Source organism: Sceloporus undulatus, chromosome 9, assembly GCF_019175285.1.
Source record: "Sceloporus undulatus isolate JIND9_A2432 ecotype Alabama chromosome 9, SceUnd_v1.1, whole genome shotgun sequence".
NCBI lineage: Eukaryota > Metazoa > Chordata > Lepidosauria > Squamata > Phrynosomatidae > Sceloporus > Sceloporus undulatus.
Window position 1 is genome coordinate 36,352,912 of NC_056530.1, and position 21,846 is coordinate 36,374,757.

Genomic DNA, 21,846 nt, shown 5'->3' on the forward strand with positions numbered 1-21,846 from the left:
TCTCTGTTCACGTACTGCTCTTGAATGGTCTCTCTTGTCTTTCAATGCATCCTCCTATGCTGCTATGTGCAAAACATAAATTGGATTAAAAGTGTTCCTGTTGAGCTTATAGCAGGTTTCTGGCACGAAGCCCTCTGGGTTTATGGTGCTGTGGGCTTCATCTGGGTTTGCAGAAACCAAAGAGTAGCTGTGGTCATTTGGTTAGTCAGACGCAACCAAAGGCAGGGAGAAAAAAGATGACGGTTGGAAGGTGGCAAGGGAAAGCCTACATGAAATCTCTGTTCTGGGGAGGGGAGCCTTAGGAATGTCACCATATTTATTTTTTATTTATGAGGTATATTTCTATCCCTCCTTTCTTCCAGGCTGGGAGATGACATCCCTGGTTACCTTCTCATTTTTATGCTTACAGAAACTCTGTGAGGTAGGTCAGGCAGAAAGAGGTTGGTCCAAGTTGGCCTGAGAGTTTCATGGCTTGGGAAGAGGGTTAGAACTCCAATCTCCCAAACCCAGCTCCTACAGTTTTGCTGCTACAGCCAGCACCCCCAGTATTTTATAGATTAGTAAAGTTGGAAGAGACCCCAAAGGGCATCCAGTCCAATTCCATTCTGCCATGCAGGAAGAAACAGTCAAAGCACTCCTAGTGACAGATGGCCATCCAGCCTCTGCTTTAAAACCTCCAAAGAAGAAGATGCCAACATATTCAGAGACAATGTATTCCACTATCCAATATATCTTACCATCAGGAAGTTCTTCCTAATGTTGAGGTGGAATCTCTTTTCCTATACACTAGCTTGTATCCATTGCTCCAGGTCCTATTCTCTGGAGCAGCAGGAAACAAGCTTGCTCCATCCTCAATATGACATCCTTTCAAATATTTAAACAGGGCTAGCACCTCACCTCTTAATCTTCTCTTCAGGCTAAACATACCTAGCTCCCTAAGTCTCTCCTCATAAGGCGTGATTTCCAGACCCTTCACCATTGTGGCCACCTTCCTCTAGACATGCTCCAGCTTATCAATATCCCTATTGAAATGTAGCACCCAGAACTGTACCCACTGTTCCTGATGGGGCCTGACCAAAAAAGAAGAGAGTGGTGCTATGACTTCCCATGATCTAGACACTATACTTCTATTGATGCAGCCTAGAACCACATTGGCTTTTTTAGCTGCCACATCATACTTTTGACTCATGTTCAACTTGTGCTCTACTAGGACTCTTAGATCCCTTTCACATTTACTGTTGTGCCACCCATCCTATATCTGTGCATTTCTCCCCCCCCCCCCCCCCCCCCCCCCCCGCCTAAATGTGATGGGATTTGTATTCCAAAAACTCCCCTCGTCTCTGGCTGAGAACATTGGTAGCCCAATGTTGGGAGAAATGGCAGGTCCATCCTACATACCTGCCTTTATCTTGGGTTGGTTGGAGTTTGGTTTTTAGTGCCTGTAACCCACCTCCTTTACATTAAAATGTTATTTTTCCTTCTCTTGGCATTGAGGGAAGGAAGCAAGTAGCACTCTGCACATGCTTAGAAGCACTCTTTTATTACTGCCGAGACCTTTTCCTGGATTCCAATGAAGCCAAGCTTCTCCTCCGTTTTATTCTTCCCTTCTTGGGGTGGTTGTGTGTTCCGACGAAGCAGAAAGCATGAATTCCTCGATGCGGGGGGCAGTGGGGAGGAGACGCAGTGCGACGACGCGGCCCATAGTTTCACAAGCATTTCAGGAGGAAGGTGTTGCAGGCAGATCTGCGGGGGCAGTCGCAAAGTTTGCCGATCCGGGAACCTTTCCTAACGGCACACGGGTCACCAAAGGAGCACTGCATGGAGTAAGTAAAGCATTAGTTCTGGGAAGAAGATACTTCTGGGAAGAAGAGCTTTTCTCACTTTTTAGTTTCAGTTGCGGTTGGACTACAAATCCCATTATCCTTAAGCATACTGGCTGGGTCTGATGGGAAGTGGAGTCCAGGGAAGCCCAGTGGTTTAAAAAGATACAAACAGGCCTGGAAAGACCCAGTTTCAAATCCCGCCACTTAGACGGAAAGTTCACAGAATGACTTTGGACCAGTCCTTTGTCTCTTTACCTGTCCTACCTCACGGGGTTGTTGTGAGCCTAAAACAAGGAGGGAATAACTTTGGCGGTCACTTTGAAGCCTTGGAGGAAAAGTTGGGTAATAATAAATGAACCCTTGCATATTTATGAGGTTCACAGTGACTGTGAACAATGAAAATGTCATGGGATTCACTTTGGTTTTATCTTCTCCTTCTTCTAACTCTCACATAGTGCTCCGGGGTGATATTCCTTCCAACAACAGCCACTTCAACCAGTCCCATAACTGCTCAGACCTTTTATTTTCACTGGAAACTAGTGAAATATGCCCAATTATAAATTCAGGCTCCTGCTTGCTGTATGTTCCCCAGTATGTTTTTCAGGCGGAGAGTAGATTCGAACTCTCAACGTCCTAGCCGAGGTTCATCTGTCTACAGTAAACCTTGACGAATCGCCTGTCTTCAGGTCAGTTATTAAAATTAAACTAGACTTCCACACTCTCTGAGCTGCAATAATGGTGCCCTTTTCAGCGCAGGAGGCATCTCGAGAACACGACAGATTTAAATAAAAACTTGCCTAGGATTAATGAGATGGAACAGGCTTTTAAGATTGCTTCCTTTTTTCATTCCCTATTAGTGTCAGGCAGCGGAGACTAAACAGCGCTCCAGAAACTGAGTGTGTGCCCGTTTTATGCCACTCCACTGATTGAAATTTGCCCTTCTCATACATTTAGTTAAGTAAAGGCAAAATGGTGGGCAATATATGGCCCATGGCTGCATGTGGCCTGAGGCTGCGTATTTGCAGAACATGGCAGTTCCCTATGACCTTCAGCCCTACAAAAAACAGTTTTTTAATGAAGGGACTACAATTCCCATCATCTTCAAGCGTGCTGTCTGGGGTTGATGGGAATTGGAATCCACAGATTAAAAATCCAACCAGCCTGGAGAGACCCTGTTTCAAATCCTGCCACTTGGACGTGACATAAGTATTTATTATGGCCACAACAAAATATAGCGTACTAGACACTATATACAATAACAAAAGTTCTAAAAGAAGTAAAAAATACATATAAATATTGCTTAAAGAATACGAATACAGATAATCATCTGTCAGAGGATCTGTATTTGCATTTTTTAAAACTCAATACATACAAATACTCCTTAAAAATACAAATACTTACTTATCTGACCTTCTTTCTCCTTACATTCCTACTCGCACCCTCCGCTCTGGTAGTCAGGGTCTCCTGTCATAATGTAGGACTACCACTGCCCCCTCCCGAATTCGTCCCTTCTCGCTTGCTGCCCCTTACTCCTGGAACCTTCTTCCCCCACATGCACACCTCATCACTTCTCTGCCCAGTTTCAAAACTGAATTAAAGACTATATTGTTTAGAGAAGCATTCCCAGAGGTGAGCCCCTCTCTGACCCAGGAAGCCTCCTTCTAACCATCCATCAAGAAGCCAAGCCCTTCCTCCAGTCCATCTGCCTTGGTCCAGGCCTCGGAGGTGGAAAAGATCTGCTGGACCTGATCCTATTCCCCACCACCACTCCCTTCTCCTTTTGTGTTGTGTCTTTTAGATTGTAAGCCTGAGGGCAGGGAACCGTCTGACTAAAAAATTGATGTACAGCGCTGTGTAAACTTACAGCGCTTTATAAATAAAGGTTAATAATAATAATAAATACAGATCCTCTGACAGATGATTATCTGTATTTGTATTCTTTTAGGAATATTTATATTATTATTGTTGTTGTTGTTGTTGTTGTTATTATTATTATTAATATCCTGCCTCTCCCTGTATTGGATCGTATATGTATTTCTTACTGTCAGGAGGTTCTTCCTAATGTTTAGGTGGGATCTCTTTTCCTGTACCTTACATCCATTGCTCCATGTCTGGTTCTCTGGAGCAGCAGAAAACAAGCTTGCTCCATCCCCAATGTGATACCCCTTCAAATTCTTAAACAGGGCGATCATATCAGGTAAATAAATAGGTAAATACTTTTTTATTTAGACAGGCCTTTGGCTCTTAATTCATGTAGTAGAAGACTGTTCTAGTGTGGCGTCCGCTATGTTCATCTTTTTTGTATTATGTTTCTAATGTGTTTTAATGAGTTGGCATTCACGGAATCATAGAATCCTAGAGTTGGAGGAGACCCCAAGGACCATCCAGTCCAGCCCCATTCTGCCAGGCAGGAACTCTCAGTCAAAGCATACCTGACAGATGGCCATCCAGCCTCTGTTTAAAGACCTCCAAAGAAGGAGACTCCACCACAGTCCCAGGGAGTATGTTCCACTGTCAAACAGCCCTTACTATCAGGAAGTTCCTTCTAATGTTGAGGTGGACTCTTTTTCCTGCAGTTTGCATCCATTGCTCCGGGTCCTATTTTCTGGAGCAGCAGAAAACAAGCTTGCTCCCTTCTCAATATGACACCACTTCAAATACTTAAACAGGGCTATCATATCAACTCTTTACCGTCTCTTCTCCAGGCTAAACATCCCCAGATCTCTAAGCCTCTTCTCCTAAGCATAAGGCATGGTTTCCAGGTCCTTCACCATTTTAGTCACCCTCCTTTGGACACGCTCCAGCTTCTCAACATCCTTTTTGAATTGTGGTGCCCAGAACTGGACGCAGTCTTCCAGGTGAGGCCTGACCAAAGCTGAATAGAGTAGCACTATCAGAGAATCCTCCGGTTGGATGGGACCCCAGAGGTCATCTATTCCAACCTCCTGCCATTCAGGAATGGACAACTGAAGCACTCTCATGTCAAGACCATTCACTTTGTGTCGTGTCCATTTATTGGCAAGAGTGAAACCTGTCAGAAAGAATCTGCATGTGTGGAAAGGGCTGCAGGGTGTTTAAAAGAGAGAAAGAGAAAAGAGGCATTCGAAGGAGTATATGTGAGTGTGTGAGATAAGAGGGTGTTTAGGAAAAACAGATATTCCCTCCATCTAGACACTATAATCTCTTGATGCAGCCTAGAATCTCAGCCCCCTTTAAAATCCTTCCCTGTTTAAAAGGGTATGTAAATAGAGAGATCTTGTAGCACCTTTGAGACTAACTGAAAGAAAGACATTGGCACCATGAGCTTTCCTGGACTGCGCTCTACTTCCTCGGATGCATTTGAGTGGCAGCCAACCTCATCCATCAATAATGAAATGGATGAAGACGATAAGTACTTTTGCTCCTCCGCTTCAAATCTCCTACTCGTTGGGGGATTCTGGGAGATGCAGTCGCCAAACTCTCGCCTGACCGCTTACCTTGGGGACTTGGTTGAATTTCTTCTCCCAAGTAGAGACTTTCTTATGCTGAAGCTTCTCCAGTACCTCCTGCAGTTCTTCCAGCTGGTGGGATTTAATAAAATAAATACATTGCAAGTTTACAAGTCATGAAGTTGGGGTCCTTTTGGTCCAAGCCTTTGTTGCAGATCTGGCAGTGGATGGGGCTAGGACCAAAACTGGAGTGTGCAAGTCTTGAATAGGCTCAGGCTGCATCTACAGTGCAGCTAATACAGATTGATACCAGGCCCTCCTTATCCATGGATTTTTTATCCACTGATTTTTTTATCCATGGATTTCAAGGCTTGAAAATATTCAGAAAAAAGTCTAAATTCCAAATAGCAACTTTGATTTTTCCATTTTATATATGGGTCACCATTTTGCTCTGCCGTTATATTTAATGGCACTTGAGCATCCACGGATTTTGTTATCCATGGAGGGGATCCTGGAACCAAACCTCAGCAGATAACAAGGACCGACTGTATCTCCCAACATTACAAATTTCAGAATTCCATAGCATGCAACCATGATAGTTAAAACCATGTCAAACTGCATTAATTCTGCAGTGCTGAGCAGGGATTTGAACCCTCAACCCCCAGGGTTGAAGGGTGCATCTACACTGTACAAAGAAGGCACTTCGACACCACTTTAAATGCTGCAGCTCTGTCCTTCAGGATCCTAGGATTTGTCATTTTGCAAGGTCTTTTGCCTCCTCTGCCAAAGAGAAAGCCCAGAAACTCTGGGATTCTGTGGGGTACAGCCATGGCAGTTAAAATGGTATCAAACTGAATTATTTCAACTGTGTAGATACACCCTTAATCTAACACTGTGATGCAACATGATTGCTTTTGCATTTCTCTATTTTTCTATAAGCCACTATGAGAATTGGGTATCATGGGAAACGCAGGGTCCGAATAAAATAGCTATGATTATAAAATCTGGGGGGGTTGTTTTTTTTGTTTTGAGGGGGATTTTTGCTTTGTTCCTCTTCTAAGAATCTCACCTGAGCACCGTAAGGGAAAACCTTTTCAATGGCAGCCAGGATAACAAATCCACAGCCTTTGGTTGCCTGCCTTTTACGGTGGATTCGGAGGACGTTGTCATTGTGGAGTCCTGCAAAGGACAGGAGTTTGTCTAGATGACCTTCAAGGATCTTGAGGTATCCTTCAAACGCTACCAAGTGCAAAATGAGGACATTGCCCTCCAAATATGAATTCTGCCCCACAATGACGTTTTCTTTCAGTCCCCAAATTTCTAGCACTGCAGAGAGCGAGACTTTAGAAATCATTGACACCTAGAACTCTTCAATTTAAATTCCCTGGGTCCCTTTGCCTTTTTTCTCAATTGCATTTCCAAATGTCCAGCTGAATTTTAAAATTACTGCAATATGAGACATTTGAGAACCGAAGGGGGAAGATAATTATTTTATTTATATCTCACATTGATGTAAATCGAGTTAAGAAAAAAGTTGAGAAAGCCAGCCTGGTGTCATGGTTTGTGCTCAGATCCTGGGAGATCTAGGGTTCGAATCCCCGCCCGGCCATGGAAACCTATTAGGTGACCTTGGGCAAATCACATTCTCTCAGCCTCAGAGGGAGGCAAAGGCAAAGCTCACCTCCTGTGAACAAATCCTGCTTCCAAAACCCTGCCTTAGCGTCGACATGAGTCAGAAATGAAGGCACACAACAGCAAAGGCTTGATACCAGTGTTTCAAAAGCATTAAATAACGTCCCGTTTAAAAAATGTTCAGTTATGACCATCAAGAGATAAAGACAGAATATACTCCGTTAAAAAGATTCTCCTGCAACAATAACATAAATGCCAGAAGCCTGCCTTCGTAAATAAAAAATGTTTGGGGATCAGAGTTCTTCCTTCATTTTGTCCTCCACAGCTATACTTATGAGTTGGTTCCTCATTCAGCATGGGTTGAACTAGATATCCCATGAGGTCCCTTTCAACTCTGATCCTCTGCTCCAAAACACCCTGCAGAAATAATCCAGTTTGAGACCACTTTCACTGCCCTGGCTTAATGCTAGTTTGTAGTAGCAACAAAGCTCTCTGACACCGAAGGCTGGCAAAACTACAAATCCCAGGATTGTGTAGTACTGAGCCAGGGCAGTTCAAGCGGTCTCAAACTGGATTATTTCTGCAGTGTGTCTTCTTGGACCAGCGACACTCTCTTTCCTTGGATGTTTTTAAAAACAAGTTGGGATGGATGCAACAGTTGAGATGCATTTTCTGCAGCAATGGTTCCAAGACTTTGGTCCTCCAGATGTTTTTGGCTTCTGTTCCCAGAAGCCTCAGCTAAAGTTGCTGACAGTCAGGAATTCTGGGAACTGAAGTCCAGTATATCTGGAGGACCAACGTTTGAGAAACAGTGGCCTACAGATGTAGAGAGGTCTTGTAGCACCTTTGAGACTAACTGAAAGAAAGCAATGGGCAGCGTGAGCTTTCGTAGACCGAAGTCTCCTTCCTCAAATGGTCTACAGAGTCCATGCTTCTGCCGGGGTTGGAGTAGGTGGCTTTTTAGGGTGCCTTCCAACCCAACAACTCTCACTTACAAACCCCACATTACTTACCAATTCCTTTTCGTGGCCCTGGTACGAGGGCTTGAGTGGGAACTCCTGCGGGGCCCGGCCGGCCACAGCCCAACCCCGATGGGTTGCCACAACCAGGCAGAGAATGAGGATGATGGATCCCCAATGGCATCGGTCCATGGCGGATGCTCTATCTAAGCAAGTAGCAGCTACGGGGGAGAAAGTTGCGATCTGGCAGCTCTCCGTTGCGCTACTGTCAGAGAAAAACCCACAATGAGCGACCACCTTCCTTCGGCTTCAACGCAAGAGATGCAAACTGTCAAGCAACCCACACAAGCGGATGGTTTTCAGAGGATGGAGGATGGAGACGAGAGGTAATGCTTCTGCTCCGTCTCCGAGCGCCGGAGAAAGTTTGGGTGCCAAGCTGGCATCGGTGGCACCCTCGGGAGTGCGTGAAGCCTACGGAGGGGAGGGATGCCGGTGGAATATTGATGCGAGGTTTATTCTGTGATGGCAATTTGGCAAGCGCAGGGAAGAATTAAATGGAATAGAGAGAGCGCCACGCACGAGAAAGAGAGAGACTCATCCATCATTTTGGACAAGGCCCAGCAGATGCCCGCGGGCCAAAGGCGGCAGGAATTACCTCACTCCCTGCCCAATAAATGGTTGACTCTGATCTGTGTCTTTCTCACTCTCAGAGCATCTGTCTAATGAGTCCGTTATTATTAGAATTAATCATGAGCCGAAAACCGCTGGGCGGCAGAAAGCACCTCTCAGTCTTTATCCTCCCTTAATCTAGCCACACTTTTCATTTAACTTTATTCAACCAGCCTTGAGAATCCCATTGTGGGAAAAAGGCAGGATATATAAATCCTTGAAATAAATATATAGAAATATAAACTTTCTCTCTTTCCCTTGTCCCCACTTCAGACTCTGGAGAAACTGGCGGAGGAGCGTAAATCGCCATACGCGGCAATATTGTGCAACTCAGTGTACATCAGCACTGCATTTGCCACTCCACTTTCATGACTTGCATGCCGTAATCTCAAACCATTTTTCCTTCTGACAGGTTGATCTCTCCTTTCTTCAGAAAACTACCTTTTTGTGTGGCCTGCAGCTTTTCTGAGGGCTTAGTAACGCACTCTGTCCTACAAAGGCGCAGACGTGTGTAATCTTAGATCCTGGACATAATGGTCTAGATTTAATGGAGTCGGGAGCTAATAACCTAATGGAGGGTCCCTCCTGCGATGCGAAGGTCTAATTCATTTCCTGCAAATGGTCTTAAACACCCTCATCCCATTTTGGTAATAGCTCAAGAGTGCGCCTTTTCCCATTTACGTCTCCCAGCTTCCATCTCCGCTGCAGATAGCTAGGCGCTGCAGACTAGCAGTCTAAACCAGTCCTCCCCAACCCCAGCCTTTTTAAAACACGTTAGATTACAATTCCCATCATCTCCAGACATTCTGACCCATGGACTACGATGCCCAGCCAACCTTCCTGGACCTCTTCCAGCTCTGAAGGCTGTACAGCAGAGGGAAATACAGTGGGCCATCCTTATTCATTGGTGTTAGGGACACAGGACACCCATGAAAGTGGGAAAACCGCAAATTAAAAAATTAAACATAAATTTAAAAATTGATAAATTAAAAAAACACAGTATTTTTACCTGAGAGAACACTGCTCTAGGAATCTCTAGGTCCTCCAGCATAACTCTATAGCCAACCTATGTCCGACGCTGACTGCTGAATCACGTTGGAGGACCTACAAATGCCTAGAGATGTATTCTCTCTAGGAATCTCTAGTGTGTTTGGCACAACTTTATGGTCAACTTCAACTATCAAGTCACACTGGAGGACCTAGCGATTCTTAGAACTCTCCTCTAAGCATTTGTAGGTCCTTCAGCACAACCCTATGGTCAGCTTCAACCATCAAGCCGCATTGGAGGACCTAGAATATTCCTAGAGAACTCTCCTCTAGGCATTTGTAGGTCCTTCCACATAACTCTGTGGCTAACTTCGATCATGGACTCATGCTGGAGAACCTAGACATTCCAAGAAAGAACACTTCTGTAGGCATTCGTAGGTCCTTCAGCGCATCTCTTTGGTCAACTTTGATGATGGAGTCCTGCTGGAGGATCTAGAGATTCCTACAGAGAACATTTTAATCAAATCTGTGAATAATTAAATCTGCAAATGTGGCCATAATAACCTGTTGAACCTGTGCCTCTACTCCTGATGGCAGTAGGTGCCAGGTGAGATGACAAAAGGCAGTGTCATCTCATTCTAGAAGCCAAAGATATTCAATGTTAATATAGAAAACCCAGAGCCGCTACTCATTACATGATAGACATGGAATCGTGTCGAAAAGGACTCTAGATTTTGAAAACTCAGACCAGGCATCTTTATGGGACACATCGCTTTCTGTGGCAGCGGAACAGATTTATGATGCTCCCAAGCTTGCAACATCATGGAGGGATATCTCTGGATCCTAATCCTGTTAGGTTTATAGGATTAATATTTCTGAAAGCTTTTGGGTTTGTATTTGTGGCCCACTTATAGCTCTAAGTCCCTTCATCTAGAACTCAACTGGTTATCTCTGTTCCTTTCATTTTCATCCGTTTCGTCCTTTTTGCGCTGCCGTTCTGCTCCTCCGTAACCAAAAATCAGATTGAGAAACACACCAACCAGATTACGCTGGGCTCAAAGGGTGCGGGGACGACTTGCCTTCTCTTGCTTTTGTGCTTCCATGTCATTCCCCTGACCTATTTCTTCCTGCTTGGCACGCTTCAGACACACGGAAGATTACATAAGAAGAACAGACAGGCCATAATCCGGGCTTCTTGTGGGAGGGATTAGGTTTAATTGCATCCTGCTAGAAGCAGAAAATGCAGAATACAGTAGAATAAAATTGGGAAGATCTGGTAGGGGAGGCCCTTGTCTTTGTCCTATCAAGGTACATCTGATGATGGAATGGTTTAGGTCCGGACTTTCATATCTTCCTATATGCAAACATGCCAGTCTTAAGATCCACTGAATCTCGGTCCAGCCACCATCACAGCCTTGCTTGGTGAAGACATGAGAGACAGGGTCTCCTTGGTGGCTGCTCCCAACCTCCGAAAACACCTCTGCAGGAGGCTAGGCTGCCTCCTTCCCTGCTTTTCTAATTTTAATTGTGTTTCAAAATGTTACTGTTTTTAACTAGTTCTGGTTGTGATCTGCCTTGGGTCCCACTCTGGGAGAAAGGTGGCGTATAAATGAAACGTGGCACAGTGGTGAAATGCCAGTATTGCAGCCACTTGCTCACAAATCATAAGGTTGTGAGTTCAAATATCAGGCAGGGGCTCAGGGTCGACTCAACCTTGCATCCTTTCGAGGTCGCTAAAATGAGTACCCAGCTTGTTGGGTTTGCACATTGTAAACCGATAACATCCAAACAATGATACCTTTATGGGGCCAACCAAAATGCACAATTACATGTTGCAAGCTTTCGAAGTCGCACTGGCTCCTTCATCAGCCAAACGGGAGGGAAAAAAATGGAGATGTTAGTCTTAGGCCTGCATTTTCTGTTTCTGGTCTTGGTTCAGATAGTAGGGAGGGCTATCTTTAAGCTGGCACTTCCACCTTTTTTTGGCCACTTGGGAGATTTTGAGTCAAAGAAATTTAATGTCCATTTGCAATTCAAAGAAGATGTTTGCTTGGAATCCAACATTGTAAACCACTTAGGGAGTGCTTAGGGAGTGCTTAAGTGCAGTGATAAGTGCTATAGAAATATAGTTGCTGTTGCTAAATATTGCTTTGACTATGAGTTCCTGCATGGCAGGGGGTTAGACTGGATGGCCCTTGGGGTGTCTTCAGTATGATTCTATGATTTGATAAAATACTGCTGTGTTGCAACTATCACCTCTGAATCTTTTGAACTCTTTTTAAGGTTTGAACATAGGAAACAGTCAGACAGAGCAAGATCCGGTGAAGAGAGTCGATGGTCAGTCCTTGTACTTGGAACCTCCTTCCCAAACATTTACGGACTGTTGCATCTTTAGCTTATTTTAATCCGAATTAAAGACGGTTTTGTTTAGGGAAGCTTTCCAGCTCACAACCTGATTTCTGACAGTTGGGAAATATGTACAGTCACCCCTCTGTTTTCGCGGACTTGAGATCTGCGTCTCTCACATATACGCAAGCGGGAAACGGAGGTGGGAAATGGGGCTTGAATATACGCAAATTTCAGTTTTTGCGGGGCCCCCGGAACGAATCCCCCGCGAAAGCGGAGGGGTGACAGTATTAAGTGTGTATGGTTTTACAGTCTTATGTTTTAGAGTTATTCTCTGGATAAGTTGTTGTTTTCTCGTTTTTGCTGCTTTTGATCTTAGAGCGTACATCGTAGGCAGGTTTTACCTGTAGGCTGGTTGATGACTATGTAAAGCGTGTGTAAACTTGCGGTGCTATATAAATAAACTTTAATAATAATAATAATAATAACAACACTCAAGCCCCAAACTCTTGAAAACATCCATCGTCTTGCCAGCCCTGTGAGTGGGTGCGTTGTCGTGCAAAAAGAGAAGACCATTCCACAGTTTCCCTCGCCGTTTTTCCTCCAATGCCTCCTTTAATCAACAAGGGAAAATTATCATCATCATCATCATCATCATGATCATCATCATATATCCCACCTTTCTCCCAATATAGCGACTTAAGGCGGCGAAAGTCCGTATTGCGCATCAACTGTTTGTCCAGTTCGTCATCAAAATATCTTCCTTATCTCAGAATAAACTGTAGCCATTACCTTTCCTGCCAACCTTTGAGTCTTGAACTTGGCAACATCCCTTACTATGGGCTGTGCCGACTGGACTTGATGGGAGTTGCAGTCGAATGATATCAGAAGGGCCTGCGCTTTAAACCTTTTGCCAGCCTTGATCTGATGGTTCCTTCTCTCTGATTCCCAACGCAAATCTTGAAAGTGATTCATGTCCTTTGTAGCCAGGGCTAATGAAGACCTCCTGGGAAGCCTTTCGGTGGGATACCAGGAGCCAGAGAGCCTCTTATGAATTCCTGCCATGTTTGCACCTTTGTCCTGCCACAGTAATAAGATTCTTTCAGATCGAGATACAATTACGAGGCATCGCTGAGCCACGGGTTGCCATTGACGCAACCAACCACGGGGGTGTGGGGAAGGTACACATTGTTCAATAAAACATCACAAGAGACAATGGATCAAGCCTGATTGCTGACACCCAACTCTGGGTTTCATTTGCATTACAAAAAAAGATGCCACACTTTCCTGGCTCACTTGCCAACTGACCAAGAAATCAACACCTGGATTGCTCCTCTGCAAACAGTGTGGTTAAGGGCAAAGGAGCATGGAGAGGGCAGGCTGACAAGTTGGCATTCCCACTCAAGAGTGTAACATTGCCAGTCTGGGTTTGGGTTGGAATTGGAAAATGGAAGGTGCATGAAGAGGAGCATGATGGGAGTTGCAATCCAACAATGTCTGGAAGGATACTCGTTCGTCGCCCCTTTCTTTAAACAAAGGTTCGTACGTCAGGATCAGTTTCAGCCTGCGCTCCTCCAGATATTCTGAACTGCAATTCCTATCACTCCTAACCATGCCAGCTGAGGCTGATAGGAATTGCAATCTGGTAACATTGAAGAATACTGGAACCCAATGCTTTCCCAGTTTGGAAAGGCAATATAACAAAAACGGGGTAAGAATTATGCAGCCATCCAGTTGTTGAACTGCAGCTCCCAGCTGGCTTAGCCAGCATAGCCAGTGGTGCAACATGCTGGGAGCTGCAGTGCAGCAACATTTTGAAGGGCCACATTAGGAAGGAAAAGAGAAACCTTTTAGCAGAAATTTGCTGGAATTCAGAAGCAGTCTACCTCCGCAAACCAGCTTTTAGAGCAAATACAGAAAGGCATTGGGTTTTGCTTTCCCTTTTCTATCTAGTCACTCTCACAAAGAAGTTACTGAGTCACTGTTTGGACTACACCTCCCAGAATCCTCTACCCAGCAGAGACCACTTTTCTAAGCTCCGACTTAGCATATGTTAAAGACGTAAGATCAAGTCTATGGAGAACCAAATGGTATACAGCCTAGAGATGGGGAGTGTCATATGTCATTCTCCAGGTCTTATTGGATTGCAACTCCCATCAGCCTTAGCCAGTATAGCCAACAAGTGTAGCCATGTTGAGGCAGGCGGACCTTGGTCAGCGCCTGAAAGAACATCTCAGAATCCTGAAGAAAATAGGAATAAATAGCTGGTGGATCATAATCTGCTTTTATTTATGTCTCCCGAAACTACAATTCCCAGGATTCTCTAGCACCGAGCCAGGGCACTTCAAACGGTCTCAAACTGGGTAATTTCTGCCGTGTTTCTGGACCTGTGCAACAGAACCGTCACGTCTGTTTTGCACCCGACGGCCACACTTTGCAGATACATTGCGCTGCAATGCCCATCGTTCCCAATGCCGACTGGGGTTGATGGGAGTTGTGGTAAAAATAACAACGTCAAGGACATAAAATGCCACCCACATCTGGCTGGCAGCAGTTTGAAGAAGACAGCTCTAATCGCACGATTAAAAAAGGACAAATGAACGTAAAGTTTCCACCGCCGTCTTTTGTCAAGTCGCTTTTGGCAGCGTTCCCTAGAGGGATGACTTCAGTCCTGACTCAGATGCCGCTTGACTCACTCTCCGGCTCCCGTCGCCCATCATCCGTCCCGATTTCTCTAAAAACATAAAAGAAAAATAGCTTCATTTGCACGCCTTAACTGCCGGAAAAGACAAATTATACCCCGGAGGCTAGAGACCTTTCTTAAAACTTATTTTTATTCAACGTTTTAAGAACTACAAAAGTTGTACGAAAGAAGGAAGAAATAGAAACGAGTAAAGGATGCAAAGGAAAAGATGAGATTTCTGATTCTCCTTCTCTGATTCAGATTCTTTTGATTCTCCTTATCTGTACATTTCTGCTACATCTGTTAATTTCAACCACCGTTCCTCTATAGCAGGTCATGCTGAATTTTTCTATCTTTGCGCATGCGACAGTCTCGCTGCTGCGGTCATATACTGAAGTATTCTTCCGTGAGTGAATCCAACGGTCCCAAAAGAAACAGTTCCAGTTTTAATTGAATATTGCCCTTTAAAATGCTCTGCATCAACGTACAGATTTGAATCTATTTTTCAAAAAAGCTTGTTCACATGTCCACCACATACAATAAAACGTCCCTTCACATTGCTCGCATTTCCACATTGGAAACTCTTTCATATGTTCCGAAGCAATTTCTTTGGCATCATATAATGGTTGAGTCTGCCTTACCTGGAATCCCGAATCCCGAAATATTCCAAAACCCAACGCTTTTAAAAATGGGTGACTGAAATAGTGACACTTTTGCTTTCTGCACTGTGCACAAACTTTGCTTCACGCACAAAATTCCCACATCTGTCTCTGCAGCATTTCCTTCCTTACAAGAGAGGACAATGCTCTCTGTATATGCTTAGAGATACCCTTGGTTACTTCCACATAAACACATGGCTCAGCCATAGCTACTGTCCAGCTTGAAAAGGGATCGCTGGAGGCCAGTACTAGCATCCATTTTTAGGAATAAGATGCCAAGAAATGGCACTAATTTGTTCCCTAGTCATAGATATCCATCCTTTTCCATCATCCCAGATATAGCTGAGCCCTGCTCAGTCCTGAAAGCCTATAAGACCACAGTCTTGGAGAATCTACATCTCATCGGCATGAATCTGCTTCGCTGAGTCTTTGTCCGCTTCAGGCCTTTTCTCTTTGGCCAACGAACTTTCCTTCGGTTGGGTTGGGATGTTCTTAGGTGACTCCAGATCATATCGATTTGTAAAGGCCCGTCCTCCGATAATGTGAAAGCCCCCATCCGTTCCTTGCCCCAAATCCCCAATTCCAGGATCCTCCGGCAGCATTTCCGTCTGAACGTGGGGCGATTCAGGATCATCGGTGGCGGTGGTGCCGGTTTCTTTCAGCTCAGAAAGTCCACCTTGGTTCAAGATGTTGCGGGAGATCACTAGAAGAGAAGGAGAATTAGAATGGGGTTATCCATTAGGAATGTTGCATGGGATTTCTAGGGCTGTTGTTGTTGTTCACAGAATCATAGAATGATACAGTAGGAAGAGACTGCAAGGGCCATCCAGTCCAACCCCATTCTGCCATGCACGAACTCTCAATCAAAGCATCCCCATTGACAGATGGCCATCCAGCCTCTGTTTAAAGACCTCCAAAGAAAGAGACTCTACCACTCTCCAAGGGAGTGTCTTCCACTGTCAAAGACATGCCACAGCTCTTACTGTCAGGAAGTTATTCCTAATATCAAGGTGGGATCTCTTTTCCTGAAGCTTGCATCCATTGCTCCATTGTGTCCTGTTCTCTGGAGCAGCAGAAACCAAGCTTGCTCCATCCTCAAAGTGACACCTCCTCAAATACTGAAAGAGGGCTTTCATGTCACCTTCTCTTAACCTTTTATTCTCCAGGCTAAACATACCCAGCTCCCTAAGCTGTTCCTTATAGTAGGGCATAGTTTCCAGGACCTTCACCATTTTGGTGGCCCTCCTTTGGACACGTTCCAATTTGTCAATATCCTTTTGTGGTGCCCAGAACTGGACACAGTATTCCAGGTGTGCCTTCAGGTTGTTTCCAACTTATAGTGACCCTAAGCAAACCTATCATGGGGTTTTCTTGGCAAGTGTCTTCAGAGGGGGTCTGCCATTGCCATCCTCTGAGCCTATCCATGCCATCTGACAGGCTGAGAGAGTGTGGTTTGCCCAAACTCATCCAATGGCTGAGCCAGGAATCGAACCCAGAGTCTCCAGAGTCGTAGGCCAACACTCAAACCACTATGCCACACTTGCGGGCTGTTGTGCGATCTTGTATTTCAGTGTCTAGGAAGGACAGATCATCACACACACATCCACAACACACAGCCCTTTATCTAAAGTTCTCAGGGCAGTGTATAGTAAAAGCTATCTGACTAATTGTAACAGCGTAAAAATACAATAATGTTCAAAGGCAAAATGTATATATTTAACCATCTAACAGGTTATACACATTTAAAAGACAGGTCAAAATTGGTTTTAAAATAGCTTAAAACAATTTAAAGCCATGCAGGATTGCCCCAAAGTCCCAATTTTGGACACACCAGTTCAAAGTAGCTGCTTTTCAGAGATAAACTGGTCCTGTCCATGGAGGTTCCACCATTTCCTTGGGGAGGATGTGTTGCCTGTTCAGTCAGTCAGTCAATCAATCTCTCTCACAAACAAACACAAAATCTCAGTCTCTCTCCTCCAAATTTACCTCCAGACGGTTTGTAACCATCCCGACTGAGTTGGGTTCCACCAAACAAGGAGCTGCAACTGGGAAGGATAAAAAGTCCAAGAGAGAAGATAAGGATCTGGAGGGAAGAAGAATTAGAAAAGGATTTTAATGCAAAACAACAACAACAACAATCATGCACTGAGCACTGAGTTTGTAGCACAACAGCAGCATTTTTAGACCATTTTTGACTGTGATGGGATCCACAGATGGATAGTTTGGCGAGGCACTACAGCAGAGAATTCTGTACCCCTCGAAAAACTACAGATCCCAGGATTCCAGAGGATGGAGCTGGCCATCCACGGACAAAGATACAATCACATTCTCAATAAGGAAGCAGCGAATGTTGGCTGAATGAAGAAATGTAGTATATGTTGGAGTGCTTAATTTGGCAAAATTGTTGGAAACAAAGAAATTGTATGTAGAGAGATCTTGTGGCACCTTTGAGACTCACTGAAAGAAAGAAGTTGGCATCATGAGCTTTCATAAAGTCAACTTCCTCAGATGCATTTGGAGACTTAAGTCTCTCTACATACTGATTCTGCAGACTAACACAGCTATATCTTTGCATCTTATACCTTTCAGTGAGTCTCAAAGGCGGTAGAAGATCTCTCCACATACTGATTCTACAGAGTAACACGGCTATATGTTTGCATTCAGCCACAATGGAATTGAATCTGAGATGTGATTTATGATGTACTTATAGGCGGTATGTATACACATTACATGTTATGGTATTGTGGGTCGTCTTTTAGATGCTTTTCTGTGTCACGTATTATGATTTGTTTATTGTGTGCTATATCCTTAAAGTTATTGATAAGAAAATAACGTTTATAAAAATTAATTTAAACAAAGCACAGTGAGGATTGTGCCGTCTGTTTGGTGGCCCTGTGCCACGCTGGCTCTCTACCAAGGCAATGGCAACACAGCAAATATAAGAAACCTAGGTACTGTATATACTCATGTATAAATCAAGACATTTTAGTCCAAAAATCGACCCCAAAAACCCGAGTCAACTTACCCAGGGATCAATGTAAATACTGTGCTTTAACTCTTATTAAGAAAGGATAATCTGCCCTGGAATAACTGACACACACCCCTCCTTTGCTTTCTCATCCATCCAGCCTTTAGTGTGATGCTAGACTTTTGTCAATTCCTTTGCAGAGTTTTCCTTCATTTCATCCTTTAGATCCTTTGTTACATGCCCTAAGTCTTACCCTCGACTTATCCAGATGGGCCATATCGAAATCAATAATTTTGGGCCCCAAACTTGCCCTCGACTTATACATGAGGTCGACTTATAGTTGAGTATATACTGTATTTACGCTTATTGTTGTCTCAGTCCCTCCAATGCTAGAAATTTAAGGACTGAAGGAAAATTCCATTGAGGGAAGCATTCTTATAGGGAGGAGGAGTAATGTCTTTGTTTTGTCATCTGTTAAAGCTAGGACTTTGCCCAAGCCTCCCTTCTCTTCTCCCCTATCCTAAGGATCTAGGAGTCCAAGTAAACCACAAGTTGAACATGAGTCAACAATGTGATGAGGCAGCTAAAAAGGCCAATTCAATTTTAGGTTGCATTAATAAAAGTATAGTGTCTAGATCAAGGGAAGGAATAGAGCCACTCTATTCTGCCTTGGTCAGGCCCCACCTGGAATACTGTGTCCAGTTCTGGGCACCACAATTTAAAAAGGATGTTGAGAAACTGGAGCGTGTCTAAAGAAGGGCAACTAAAATGGTGAAGGGTCTGGAAACCATGAAGTCCTATGAGGAACGCCTTAGGGAGCTGGGGATGTTTAGCCTGGAGAAGAGAAGGTTAAGAGGGGATATGATAGCTCTATTTAAATACTTGAAGGGATGTCATATTGAGGAGTGAGCAAGCTTGTTTTCTGCTGCTCCAGAGACTAGGACCTGGAGCAATGGATGCAAGCTTCAGGAAAAGAGATTCCAGCTCAACATTATGAGGAACCTCCTGACAGTAAGGAGTTTATCACATGAGGGACAGTAAGGGCTGTTTGACAGTGGAATAGACTGCTTTGGAGTGCAATGCAGTCTCCTTCCTTGGAGGTCTTTAAACAGAGGCTGGATGGGATGCTTTGATTGAGAGTTCCTGCATGGCAGAATGGGGTTGGACTGGATGGCCCTTGCGGTCTCTTCCAACTCTACGATTCTATGATTCCATGATTCTATCCATTGTCTTACCAGGAGGCAGGTACTGGTCTGAGCCGCTTTGGTGGAAGTCTTCTTGAAGAGCCCTTGCAGTTTCTGCAGCTGGTCCAGGAGTGACCTGCAAGAAGAAATAATGCCAGTGAGTCCCAAAGCCACCCGCATTTGACCCAGTAGCCAGGCATAGATATATTTTCTCATGACAGTGGGGAGTGGAGGAGATCCCTGTTGCAGAACCAGAACGGAGAACAGGAAAATAATAATCGGAGGAGCATTATGCAAGACAGAGAGGTGAGTGGCTCATATATACAATTATTAACCTTTATTTATATAGCACTGTAAATTTACACAGTGCTGTTCTAGGCAATCTGTTTTAGTACTGCCATAATTTAATTCTGTTTTCATGGACCACTTTTCTAGTTTTTTTCATTAAAATGTTTTTAGTTTTTTAATTTTAATTATAATTTTATTCTTACATATCTCTTAACCATAAAAAAATACAATAGTTACAAATGGTCATACTTAGGAGTACATATAATAAAGATAGCGTGCTCTTTTTTATTTCCTTTTGTCCTCTTTATCTTTCATCATTTCTTCTCGATTTCTTTCCGTTCCTATTGACTTCCTTATGAAATGTTTTTAGTCTTGTTGGCCGCTCTGAGTCCTAAGAGATTATCGCACAGTTTGAAAAATCTAAGTTACCGCTGATGATTCGAATTCGGGATACATTCGGATTTTATCACATGCATTTTGCTGCTGCTGCCGCCGCTACAGAAAAGATGTATCCTGAATTCAAATTGGCAGCACTAATTTGGGTGGGATAATAATAATAGCTTTTCATATCAAGCATCAGGGGAACAAACAGGTCATAGCGGTCACTGGTCCAAAACACACTGCAGAACTAATCCAGTTTGAGACCACTTTAACTGTCTTGGCTCAATGCTAGGGAGATTCTGGGAACTGTAGTTTTGTGAGACATTGAGCCTTCTCTGTCCAAGGGCTCTGGTGCCACAACAAAACTACAATTCTCAGGATTCCCTAGCATTGAGCCAGGGCAGTCAATGCCGTCTCAAACTGGATTAGTTCTGCAGTGTGTTTTGGACCACTATTACAACTTGAGAAAGGTCCTTTGGGGACTTCAAATCCCAGAATCACCCAATGGAAGAAGAAGATGAGGGGTTGGGTGGTCATGGTTTGGATGAACTGAGTGAATACATGAATAATTTATTACGGCACATAGCCAGCATAAAAAGGACTATACTGTACATGTTACAAGGCCTCAGGATAGGCACATTATGCTCTAAAATGGGGGAAGGAGGAAAAAAGCATCGATTCATAAAATTCCTAACATTCATAAGATCCTAAGCCTTGCAGCTAGGGTTGGGTGAACGAAAACTCACATGTTGTGCATCTCCAGGTCCTGGATTTTCTTTCTCAGCTCCTGGTTCTGGGTTGAACAGGCTGCCACCCTGCCAAGAAAAGAGGGAACAGAATTACATGCATCCACTCCCACTGTACATTGCTAAGATGTCTATCGGCTTCTTCTGCTATGTTCATGCCCTAGTTGTCTCCTGCCTTGACTGCTAAAATCGTCTTTCGACGGGGCTCCCGTTGTCCCACCTTAGTCCTCTGGTCTCCATTCAACATTTTGCTGCTAAGACTATCTTTTTAGCTCATCGCTTTGATCATGCCACCCCACCTCTGGCGTCTCTTCACTTTTAGAATCATAGAATCCTAGAGTTGGAAGAGACCTGGAGGGCCATCCAGTCCAACCCCATTCTGCTATGCAGGAACTCTAAGTCAAAGCATCCCTGACAGATGACCATCAGGCCTCTGTTTAAAGACCTCCAAGGAAGGAGACTCCATCACCCTCCAAGGGTTTGGTACAAGCTTCTTCTCTTAACGTTTGAAGCTTTACACAACCTAGCTCCTCCTCATCTGTCAGACCTTATTTCATCTCACCATCCTGTTAGAGATTTGTGGTCCAGGAGCTTAAACTCTTCTTCGAGCACCAAAAAGAAGCATCAGTGCTCTCTACTATCTCATCCATCCATCCTTTAGTATGAGCATAAACACTTATGCTTGTCAAAGTTTTAAAAGATCTCTAGCATCGTTTTCCTTTGCTTCAATCCTTTACATCCTTTGTTACATGCTGCTGTGTTTTGCCCTCGACTCATCAACAGGTTAGATCAAAATCCATCATTTTAGCCCCAAATCCTGCCCTTGACGTATACAAGAGGTCAACTTATAGTTGAGTATATACGGTGTATGTATTAATGGTTTTTGCAGTTTGTATTTTAACAGCATAACCTGCTTAATTGTGTCTAGTTTATATTTTAGGACTTTTAGATTGTACAACGTTGGCAGGTTATACACAGTTTTGACGATGCCCATAAAGTGCCACGCAAATTTATAAGCATTAAATAAGCATTATTAATATAATAATAATAATAATAATAATAATAATAATAATAATAATAATAATAATAATAA

The 21,846-nt window shown here is 43.8% G+C and overlaps 2 protein-coding genes across 2 annotated transcripts in view; both read right to left on the minus strand.

Moving 5' to 3' along the window:
* Nucleotides 1-1,536: 1,536 nt before the first annotated feature.
* On the minus strand, nt 1,537-10,588 carry LOC121915930 (cocaine- and amphetamine-regulated transcript protein-like). The gene is made up of 4 exons (XM_042440585.1): nt 10,441-10,588; nt 7,897-8,107; nt 5,300-5,383; nt 1,537-1,814 (listed from the first exon to the last, which is right to left on the minus strand). Exons 2-4 carry the CDS (start codon nt 8,032-8,034, stop codon nt 1,707-1,709), a joined length of 330 nt encoding a protein of 109 aa, XP_042296519.1. The 5' UTR covers nt 8,035-8,107; nt 10,441-10,588; the 3' UTR covers nt 1,537-1,706.
* Nucleotides 10,589-14,116: 3,528 nt separating this feature from the next.
* The window catches only part of CREB3L4 (cAMP responsive element binding protein 3 like 4), a 15,555-nt gene continuing 7,825 nt past the window's right edge, over nt 14,117-21,846 (minus strand). The window contains exons 7-10 of the mRNA XM_042440581.1: nt 20,754-20,822; nt 19,390-19,474; nt 17,173-17,269; nt 14,117-15,889 (exon numbers count right to left, since the gene is read on the minus strand). Of these exons, the coding sequence (XP_042296515.1) occupies nt 15,579-15,889; nt 17,173-17,269; nt 19,390-19,474; nt 20,754-20,822 (562 nt within the window). The 3' untranslated portion in view covers nt 14,117-15,578. The remainder of the gene's footprint in view (nt 15,890-17,172; nt 17,270-19,389; nt 19,475-20,753; nt 20,823-21,846) is intronic.